Below are 11,591 nucleotides of genomic sequence, written 5' to 3' on the forward strand. Positions count from 1 at the left end.
TGGAAACTGCCACCAAGCATCTTTCATTAACCCCTTCATTCCTCGAATGGGTAACTCAAAGCAAATCTGCACGTGAAGTCTGCTGCTTAACGTCTCATCACGGGTTAACAGTCCGACTGCATGGAAAGGAAGTGGCTGCCTTAGCCACTTAATAAATATCATTAAAAACGCCTGAAACTGGCATAGTGGATAGTCACAATGGACCACATGAAGTTAATAAAAGCCATAAAACTGGCAAACTTGTTTTGTGGAGAATATAAAGTGCGTTTCTTGCAAGAAATAGTTCTTGACATGCTAAAATACAGAAAGAACACCAGTAGCACCAGGAGAAGCATTGTTTTGTAAAGCAGAAGGGTTTTCCAGCCTCAGACTATTGTGATTAGAGAACACAATACATACTGACAGCTCCTAGAAGAAAGAATCCAGGGAAAATCCTGATAGAATGAACAGAGGTGATTCCTTCTACCACCAGGAAGTCTGGCAGAACCAACAGGGAAAGTTAATGGCTCCCTGTATTTGGATAACAGACCCTCTTTGAATCAAGGTTAACATCAGTTCCCACAGCAGCTACTGCTGGTTTTGGCAAGAGCAGGCAGCACTCCAGTTTCCAGCACTTTCCTTGCAGCCTATTAGGAGGAGCATCACACCAAACGCACAGGGACTTACCAGATCTTCTGACTGAGACAGATCACACCTCAGTGAAGCCAGCACACCTGCACACCCACCAGCCTTCCTGCTGTTCAGCTCCCTACTTCCTCTTCATTTATTTCCTCTCCAGAAGATTACAAAACAGGGTAAGACTCTTCCAACCAAAGTATACAAATAACTATTTCTGGTTCTAACAGCTCACAATGGCTTTACTGTGTAAATTCTAATGTTTAGCAAACTCTGCAAATTGTGCTTCACCAGGAAGAATTTTTCATTGCATATACAAAACATGAACCAGAATCAAAAGGGCAAAGAATAAAAAAGGATAGGAAAGCAAACATCTGTCTGTGAAGAGTAGCAGAGGAATTTAATAAGGCTGATAGAATCGTTTCTGGCTCTTCTGGCCAACAAACATAACTGCTTCAGATTAAAAAGGCTGCATATAATTGCTTTGCTAACTTAGAGCTGTAGCTACACTAATGCACTTTAAAAAGACTGAAAGCACTGACTAATGTGTTTGCAATGTCTGTAGCCCGAGTAGACTGTGTGAAGAATGTGGATCTTGGATTTTAACATACTGACACCATCGATTGGAATGTACTGGTCCTACAGCTGAAGGATTATTTACATGTGAGCAGGACCTACACAAGATAATGCAGCATTTCAGCAGAGCCAGATTTGTTTTTACCAATGTAGACACACAGATTTCCTATATTATGGGGAGAAATCCACAGATATTGGAAGACACATTCACAATATATTTACAAAACCAACCAAGCTTGAAATTACAGCCCATCAGGCTGCACATTTTAACACTCGTGTTTATCTGTGGAATTAGGTCACCAGGCTTTAAAGACATTCCCCAGCAACAGCTTCCTAAGAACTCAAATAAAAAGAAGAAAAGCCAGCTAACACGACCGGCTGCCCTGCTGGCTCACGTGCTGCCCTGCAGCAAAGTGGGACACGCTGCCTGTCTGTGCCTGCATGGTTGGATCCTGCAGCCCTCAGCGGCCTCCCACTCACAGAGGCCACGTCAGCAGGGCCGGTGCTGGTGCCAGGTCACATCCCAGCTGCCTGCAGCAGGCTCCTCTGGAGTGCCTCGGGTTGCTGTGGGGCTCCTGCAAGATGCTCAGAGCCTGCAAATCCCCCAGCTCCAGCAGCACTTCTCTCCCTTTCGCTCATCATGGTACGTATTACACTCAAATGAAGACTTGGGAAGGATCAAGCCAAATCAAAACTTTTTATAAGGGTTCTTCCCCCCCACCCCTCGTCTTTCCTCCTGTGCCTTATGTGGAAAACTATAAAGAAACAACAGCTACTGATTTGCTATTCTTCATCAAAAGGGATTTTCACAGGACCGGGCATTCTACACACCAAATCTACTGCAGGTGCACCTTACTCAGGATTTATTCCACACGCATCCTCAAAATATCCCAGTGATTATTCTTAGCTTCACCACTTCACAGCTGATAGTGCCCAGATTATTCTCACAGTAAACAAAGCATCCTATTGTTTACTTTGGGCTCTCGCATGGTTTCCTATGCTTTATTCTGGTGAGCTAAAAACAAAACCTATGAGATGAAAGAAGATTGGTGCTACAACCTTAAAAGGATTTTTTTTTTTCCATTCTGATTAAGTTAGCACCTCCTTCCTCTCTCTTCTCATAGAGGATTTCCACACAAATTTCACAGAGGTGTGGAAATAACACGAGGTGACCAAACACTACATGGCCAAAACACGATGAGCTGCTTTCAGAGCTGATGCAACTGGTAGATGGATTCTCATAACTCATTTCAAGCTCACACCGATTAAGAAAGCCAGCTGCCTGAAGCTGCCCTGTGTGCCCCCATCTTCTCTGGCTCCTTCCACCCCCAGGCTCTGACCCTCCATCCCCTGCTCCCATGGGTTTTCCCAGCCCTGCTCCCATCCTGCCCTCCCCCGCTCCGCCCAGCAACACCAGTTATCAGCCCATCCTTTGCTTACATGGTGGCCCATCTATTTTCAACTTTTTCCTTTCCTCCAAGAAACTGAGTCACTTCCTCATTTCCAATCTCGTACTGAAGGCAGAAATAAAAGACTTCTTTTTGTTTGCTTAGATTATAGCAGGCACTAACAACCTCATTTCATTTACACACACATTCCTCATGCTTTGATCTACACCTCTTTGCCTCTTTGGCATTCTCCATTCCTTCTCATTTTCACCAAAAACTCTCCAAGTTTAAAACTTGTTTAAAAAAAAAAAAAAAGACAATTTTCTGTTAGCATCGATTCTCAGCTTTTTGAAGAAATCCACCCACACAAATTAAGGGAATAAGAATTCCAGAAAATCTTTCATTTGAGAAACCACCGCTGGATTTTTAGCATACTTCTTGCCTCCCTCCCCATGTCACTCACTTTTGGAACAACAGAAAAAGAAGCATACAGTTTAATTCATGTATTCCTGGCTTCACAAGATAAGAACACAGAAGGGCCCTACAGCTCTTCGAGTTCAGCAAAACACTTGAAAATTATCACTGGAAGTTGAGCATTGGTATTAGTAAACTCCATGTGCTTATTACCCTGGTTTCATTTCTAAACGTAACCCCTCCACACAAAGCACCCAAAGGTAACTTAGATTCCTGTCTTAATTGGATATTCATGCTTAAACATAGCTACAACCCTTCCACGTCGCAGCATATTTACATCTTATTCCTGAAAACATCACCAATCAGAAATCCATTTAACACTGTCTTTCAGGGCTGTGCTGAAGGCCTGTGCAGTGCTAGGACTGGTGCAAGGCCTCCTTTCACAGGCATGTATTTATTGTTTCTTTGCACATCACCTTTATGCTTCAGTATTCCAAATCCGGAGTTGCTGTATTGAACAAAAACTGGAGGTAAGTTTCAGGAGAGTGCTCAAGAATGCTTTATTTTCAGCAGTGCTGTAACACACCCATGAATTCAGTGCGTTGAGAGAGCACAAAGGGGCCTCGCTGCCCCACTGCCACTGCTTCTGGAGGAAGCACCTTATCACTCACAAGAGTTCTGCCATGTCTCTGTCAGCTCTCTGCTCCTCACTCACGCAGCCTGCAGTTGATTGACTGCTCCACACAGCAGCTTTCCCATTGTTCTGTTCCCCTGGGTCAGTAAGAGTTGGAGTCCTGATAAGCTGCAAAAGGACAACGGCATTCAGCTCCAAGTAAAAATGACAGCAGGAACAGACTTCTCCTGGAGAGAGACTGTCAGGCCAGCGCGGTGAGAAGGAAACCTGACAGCACCCTGTGCTCAAAAGCACTTCTCTGAAAGAGCAGATTTATCCTTCTCTTTAAACATCTCCTCTTGAAGAAACGAGTCCCTCTTCACATTCCCAACTGCCCAAACTCCTGCCCCTGCTTAATGCTCTTAGGATGGATATAAACTATGCCCAGAGGACAGAAGTACATTAGGCATCGCAGCTCACCTCTGGCCACACACAAAAGGAAAGCAGAACAGGAAACAACACTTAAGCACATGGAATGTTCAATTACAGCTACACGCTTCAGTTTTAAAGCATTTTAGAGGTGTGATTTTTCAGGACTGGGGGAGGCTGTTTTATCTGACTTTATTATACAATCAGATAAAGGTCCAAGTTTGAAGCACACATAGTTCAGCAGTAGAAATATTTCAGCCACACACAAGTTGATACTTCAGCCCAAAAACAATATCAGAACTTTCAGAACTTAGGCAGTGTATACAAGAGAGCGTGCATAGGCTTGTAGTCAATACAACAGCTCTACCAAATAAGAGACTGTCTTACACCACAGACTCTCAGTGAATTTTATCAGATTGCTGACGAGTACCAACCAAACCCTGCCAGCACAAGTATGTTAAAAATATAGGGAATGTTGGATAATGGGGTTTCAAGTTTTATTCATTCAAATATGTTGTGTGAACAACACTTAGAACGTGAAAAAACAACTATAAATACTGTCGTAATTTATTTCTAATGGAAGAAATAATACACTAGGCAATAGAAAAGCATTCACTTCAGATAGCAGCACACAGCTTTATTACTCTGTTAATTGCCATATGGATCAACTTCTTACCACACAGCATACTGGCTATAAATCTCAACAAGTAATTAATTATAAATTGCTGCTATTATTGCTCATCAAGGCTGAATAATGGTGAATGGTGTTCAGAGGAGCTTCTGTAATGTCTATCACAAACAACTATTAGTTTCTTATTTCCACAGGGATGAAATTTTGAGCAACAAACACACCCAGACCTTAGGTACATCCAAACAGCTCATGGACACACACGTCCCATTCCCTTGGATGATCTCATCCTGAACAACCTTTTCTGATGACAGCGCTCCGCGTTTTTCTTTTAAAAAATGAATACTTGGAAAGTCAACAAATGAAAAAGTAACACCAGCTCCTATTTATTTTGATAATTTTAGATCTGGGAAACTCCTGAAACAGGGTTCTGCGTAACGATGACGTTCGTAGGACTGCGATCCCCAGTCTACCAGGACTTAGCATTCAGCTAACCTCTGGACAAACGGATGTCAGCCCTCAGACAGACTGTCACTGTGTGCTGCTGCAGGGGCATGCAGAGGCATTCCTTACCAACGTTCCCACATACCATTGGCAACAAGGCACTGTAAGGCACTGTAAGGAATGCGCCGTGCAGGGTCGGAGCATGCACAAAGGACACCACCAGAACCACCGCAGTCAAAAATACAGGCTTAATTTACTAGCTCGAAAGTTATCACTGATTGACTATTAGATTTTCCCTCTAACTACTTTTTAAGGAAAGGTTTTTGAATGACTGGCGCATTGAGATTGCTGCTTAATAGCACATGAGCTGGGAAGGATGGGAGAAGCAACACCGCCTACCTCCCCCTTCTCAAAAAGTAAAAATCTTAAGCTCAAAAACTATCATTGAAAGCAGTACAGCAAAGTCTATTCTCTTTAAACTTTGATCAAACCTTCCTGTATTTACTGCAGGCCGAGTTCTACCTAGGGAATTATCTGCTTCCCTTCAAAGCTGTATTTGCTACGAGGTAGAAGCCTCTTTTCATAGTACTTAATAGACAGCCTGAAAGGTCTTTTGTCACTTCTCCCTTCAGACCCATTAAAAGATTTTGTGTGGTCCCTCTCATTTAAAAAAAAAAAAAAAAAAAAAAAAAAAAAGAGAAGCACTGTTTATCATATTTACACAATTTTAGAGAGAAGTAGAAGAGCAACTAAAAGACTGCTCACACGCTTTTATTTAATACAACATAATTAGCCAGCTCTGGTTATAAGGAATCAATTAAAGAACCAATTAAAAATTCTGCTCAAAACCAACCTGAATTCTCCAAACACTCTGCCATGTCTATGCATCTCTATTCACTTTCTGTCACTCCTGATGCCCACATAAAAACAACTTTTTTCCCCCCCTATGTATCCATTTAATCATTACCAACTGTAAGTACAACTCATTAACTCTCATTTGTATTTAGCATTTGGTTATAGAGAAACACATTAAAAATGCTGAACTAAAGAAAATTCATGACTTATTTCTGAGATACTGAAGTCCTACAATAGATACGGCAGCCACACCTGCAACTTCTCATTCATAAGCATTTCACTGTATATTCAGAATTACGTACCACATTTTCACAGAGCTCAGAGCATTAAGTTTTGAGCATAAGTTTTCTGTAACAGTCAAACGCTCACCTGCACGTCCCAGTACCCTCTTACCTTGAATGCACTGCAGGGTTCCATCCTCAGCCCTTATTGTAAAGGTTTCACCTGGATTCACTTGAACCAAAAAGACCTGCGAAAAGAAAACCACATTTGTTTCACTATAACGATTGAACGTGACATTTCTTCAACCCAGCAGTTGTGCTCTCAGTGCTGCAGAAAACATTAAGGGGTGGAGGAGGGGAACAGACCGCTATCCCACACCTTGGGTACCAGCAGGCCCAGGAACCAGCAGAGATTTACAACTTGCCTCCTCACCTAACTTTAAGAGATGAAGATTTAACTCAGCTGTGTGTAATCCAAATTAGGGCTTCAGGTTCCACCTGCAAACTCAAGACAGTGAGTTGAACTAAATGGCTAAAAGCTGATAGTAAGGGACGTAAGTCTTCAGACCATGACGCTTCAGAGCAGACTCCATCATGAAGGATCCAACCATATCATCATTTCAAGCCCACAGGAATAAAAGATTTTACTTAAGCAAAGTCCACAGACAGATACAGTTCAACGGCTCCACTGCCCAAGTGTAATGCAAAGTCCTGCACAAGCTGCACTCATCTTTATTAATTTCCATGTGTCCAAAGTCAGAATGTGAATGGTTTGAAGATTTGCCACTCAGACTCATTTCTTTAATGAAGAACTTCACTGAAGGCAAACCATCATTTATCACTGCTCTTGCTGCTTATGAAACAACTACTCAAACACAGTCCTGTTAACTCTGCATCGCTAGAGAGTTATGAATATCTGAATTAATCTTGGTATACTTTGAAAATGCATGTAGATCTATGTCTGTGATCTCTCAGTTTAGATCCCATTCATGTTCTAGGACACCTGCATGCAGAATTTAATCTTTCAATCTGGGATAACAGAACTAGAATTAACATTCTGTTTCTGAAATCTTTAACCTAAATGCATAGGGTAATTACTGCCTATGTGACCTTTTGAATTACAGTAATCCTACAGAAACCCATTACTGCAGTGACACTTTTAAAGCATGAACTGGAAACCAGAGGACTGATATATAGGAAAGCCATTATTTTGTCTGCAACAACAACAACTCGTCAGAGAATGGTGACTGGGCCAGTCCAGCAGCACAGCACAACCAATGGCTCAGCACAGGTAGGTGGCACAGGGCCACCCTACCCAACCTCTGAATCACCAATCTTCAAGCAATGGCACCTTTCAGAGCTTTGTGGAAAACAGTTAACTGCATTAGTATGTGAAAATAGGAACTTGGCACCTTGTTTGGCTTCAACAGTGCCCTGGCATGCTGCCCTGAGATCCACGGGTGCCCCATCCCTGGAGGTGCCCAAGGCCATGTATGGCCCTGGGAGCCTGAGCTGGTGGCACGTCCCACCCACTGCACAGCTTGGGGCTGGTCAGGCTATAAGGTCCTTCCAGCCCAAAATACTTCAGGGGGAAACAGGCAAGATGCTACATCTTAATGAGAAAGCAGTGACTTGTAAGTGTACAGAACACCAAAATGCTCCTGCTTGCATTTGTTTTTCTCTGCATTTCGTACAGAGAGGCAGCAGCAAGCGGAACCAATCTTTAGACAGGATCAACACAAATTCAAAGCATGCAGAAGAAGAAACCAAAAGAATGCTGAGAAATCAAGAGGTCAAGTGGTGTCAGAGTAGAGGAGAGCTCACTCCAAACTCTCTTCTAAATTTGTTAACAATTTCTATTTAAGTATATATGCAAAAAAATGTATATCTGATTTGGATGGCCTCCAAGACATCAGTCTGTCACATACAGCTTGACAGTAACAGGGTGCTTAAATCTTATGCCTTCCCAGTACAGCAGACTTTTTGGGAACAAAATTAAAAAGTGACCCCAAATTTTGCCCCAAAGTTTGCTGTGTCAGCTCAGCAGCACAAGACCAGCCAGGTGACAGCTGCCACATTCCTGTAAGGTGCAGAACAGCCAGCCTCATTGCTCAGGTGGACACACTCTGATCTCCTTTATTCCATGTTTATGACCCTAAAAAGCAAGAACAGAGACACGCAAGCACTAAGTGCAGCGTTCAGACAGCAAAAGCCAGTGGCACCAGGGCTTGGCACAAGCACCTTCTCAAGCAGGTGCCATCAAAAAGCTTACTGTGCTGCTGCAGAGATTGTACCAGATGAAAAGGAACCTGCCCCAAAACCAGAGTGTTCTACTCTGTACAGACAGGCCTCCTGCCTTCACACTCCCAGCACTCTGCTGCACACAGCTCAGCACCTACGTGAAGCTGCTGAAATGCCTGGAGCAGAAGATGGGTTGTAAATCCCAGAACCCCCACAGCAGTGACAAGTGGATTAGAAACAGAGTAAGCAGCAGCTCTGGAAGGGACATGAAAGCATTCATTTCCACAATGGTTAATGGTATTAAAGTGTGGGAAACTTAAAAGAAGAAAAAAAAAAAAATCAAGTGAGTGATATCAATGCCATTTTGGGTAGTGCAGCGAAGGGAGATTAATGCCAGGCAAAGCCATCCTCAGCTCTGCCGTGCACAGCTCCGCAGTACCTCTGCAGGAAGACAAAAACATCAAATGCTCCCATACAGTTGCCTTACATTACATCCGTGTCCCTTCTGCAGCGCTCTCCATCTGGCTGCTAGTAACAGCTAAGAGCTTTACCAGCTTCAGATGGCCCTTTTCTACACATTTAGGAGCTGATCTTTTTGAGGAAAGTCTTCTATCTCAGGCTCAGCCCTCCTGAGCACAGCCACAGCACAGCTCTCCATGCAGTCCCACAGCCTGGCCTCTCACCAGCTGGGCTCCAATGCCTTCCTACCACCTGCTTCTAACAGGGACTGCAATCACACCCTGGGCAAACACATCCTTGTAAAGCTTACACCTACTTATAGAGTAACGCAAAGAACCTTTATTAAGGAAGTCATTCTTACATGGAACAAATCTGTTCCCACCTCACAAGTAATGGAGATAAGTCTATTTCAGTAATTATGTACCATTTAAAATCTTGTTAAAAGCAACCAATTAGTCCATTTTCTACTACACTGTGTGGAAATGAAGCAAGCTTATATAATAATCTCATACAGTTTTTCAACTACCCTTCTAAAAGGTGAAAACATCAACTAGAGCTTCAGGAATAGGACCGAAATAATAAGAATAATGGCAGCTAGCAGTGTAATCAAAATATGAGGGCTCATCCAGATTGCAGGAAAAAAGAATCCTGAAGGAAACCTGCAGTCCAGCTACAAAAACACAAAAAGAAGGTGAGGAGTTTTTCCTCATTTAAGATCTACAAATATGATCCAGTAAGTGTGTACGTAGAGAAATGACACTACTCAGAAGCGTTCTGCTGAGTCGTATTTGTGCATCACAGTGATTCTAACTGCAGTGCGTCAGCAGTTGTTCTTTCTTGCTCCGAAACATTAGATGAGAAGTTAGCTTACAGGCAATGGAGGCATCTGCCAAGCAAGGCTGCTGAATCATCACTGATGGGGAAATTCAGTTTGACTGAGAACCTCACCTCAACCACTCCTTAGAATACTCCATTTATACTTTCAGTAATGCAGAAGGATCCATTGGACACTCCACCCCAGTAAATGGCTTCCAGGAAGGAAGAAAGGGGGTATTTTTAAGGAACAATTATGCTACCCAATACCAGTAAAATGGTTCCTTCACTTTAGCATATCAGTAATGGACTCGGTAAATAGAGCCATTACAAGCATTCTTTTTCTCCTTCAATTCGCAGTACACTGTGCAGAAATATACATCTAGAATCATCACAGCAATGAAAGGTCTGTGTTGTTCTGAGAACCCAGAGAAGCAAACAGACTTGGAATCTTACAAGAAAAGTAGAAGTCGTTCTTCCTTCATAGTTGGTGTAGCTCGAAATACAGCTTGGAGGGACAAACAAACAGTCAAGGGAACAAGAAGTTACAGAATGACAATTTAGGCTGATTCATGAAGAAGAGTTTATTTTGTTTTGGTTAAAACATTTTGCCAAAATGTCTCAGATGAGGAGAAAACCAAATTACTAGGGCAGGTGTTCTACGAAGGTTAACCCAGGATGACAGGTCTGGGAAGCTACCAACAATCAGCTTGAATCTTGAGCCCACACAAGGCTAAAGACATCTATGGTCTTTGCATCACCCTACCTACCTCTGACTGAGCTCACTAGAGAACATATCCCAGAAAAAATATGAAAGCAACCATGAACATCAGAAGTCCACTCAAAATTCTCTTCTGCCTCTAAGGTTTATAGTGAAGCACAAGGGTAATATACAGGACTGCAGCTATTACACTTAGGTGAGAAAGGAATAGTAGACATCATAGAACACTTGTCTCCATTTCTCCCTTGAAAACCCTTTTCACAATCTAGTTATCTAAGCACTTCAAGCTTATAAGATCTCATCTCAGATACCTGTAAAATATCTGGACAACAGAAAAATAAAGCACAAGACTGACTTTCTGCAAAGCATTTACATCCATTATTTCTGATCCATCATTTAAATCCAATGAACACATAGTGCAAACAACCACACTGAACTGAATGATACACTCAGCACGCTGCTTTTGGAAGCCTTTCCAGCCTAAGGGCAGACTTCTACCTGCTAGGAAATAACCTGCTCTCCTCGGTGCGTGGGGAAGCCAAGGCCTTTCTTCCACATCTTCAAAACCCCTCGATGGCACACAGACAGTTTATTTACAGCAGTCACTTTCTGCAAAGCTCACTGACCTGCTGTGATCCGTCGCCATTCACAATGTGAGGCATCATGGCTACCTCCCCATTCAGCAGCGGCGGCAGCTCCAGCGGGATTTGGTCGGTCATCATCATTGTGACGTACATTCATGGAGAATTTTCCTCAACGGGCTTCCTGCAAGAGAAGCATCAGTTAGACACTTTGCAAAACCCTCTCATGCTTTCATGGATTCTGCCCATAAAGCAGCAAACTGCTTTTGTAACATCCGTGGCTCAAAGCCAAATACCTTGATTTCCCACCCAGGATCCTGTAACAGTGTGAACTGACACCCATAACACAGAGCAGACTTCCACTTAACCACTATCCAAGGGAGAAGCTAATCAGTGTGTTATCACATGTCACCAATAGAACCACAGGGACACTGCCTTGTAAGAACAAGTCCGAGTTCAACATTAATGGTACCACCACCCTGTGTTAATAATCCAACTCTCTGATGACTAGGATGACCTAATCCCATCATTTCTCCAGACTTCTGCACAAGAAATGCAAGAGCAAATCTTAGGGGCCCGCAGTTTCCTTAATC

General features: G+C 42.8%; 1 protein-coding gene across 1 annotated transcript in view; it reads right to left on the bottom strand.

Annotated features, from left to right (window-relative positions):
• The window catches only part of FNDC3B (fibronectin type III domain containing 3B), a gene marked incomplete at both ends in the record, with an annotated part of 120,350 nt that extends 109,196 nt beyond the window's left edge, over nucleotides 1-11,154 (bottom strand). Inside the window, 2 exons of the mRNA XM_079539675.1 lie at nucleotides 6,356-6,431; nucleotides 11,044-11,154. Of these exons, the coding sequence (XP_079395801.1) occupies nucleotides 6,356-6,431; nucleotides 11,044-11,154 (187 nt within the window). The remainder of the gene's footprint in view (nucleotides 1-6,355; nucleotides 6,432-11,043) is intronic.
• Nucleotides 11,155-11,591: the final 437 nt, after the last annotated feature.

The sequence above is a fragment of the Tetrao urogallus genome, assembly GCF_951394365.1.
Source record: "Tetrao urogallus genome assembly, chromosome: 9".
Classification (NCBI taxonomy): Eukaryota; Metazoa; Chordata; class Aves; order Galliformes; family Phasianidae; genus Tetrao; species Tetrao urogallus.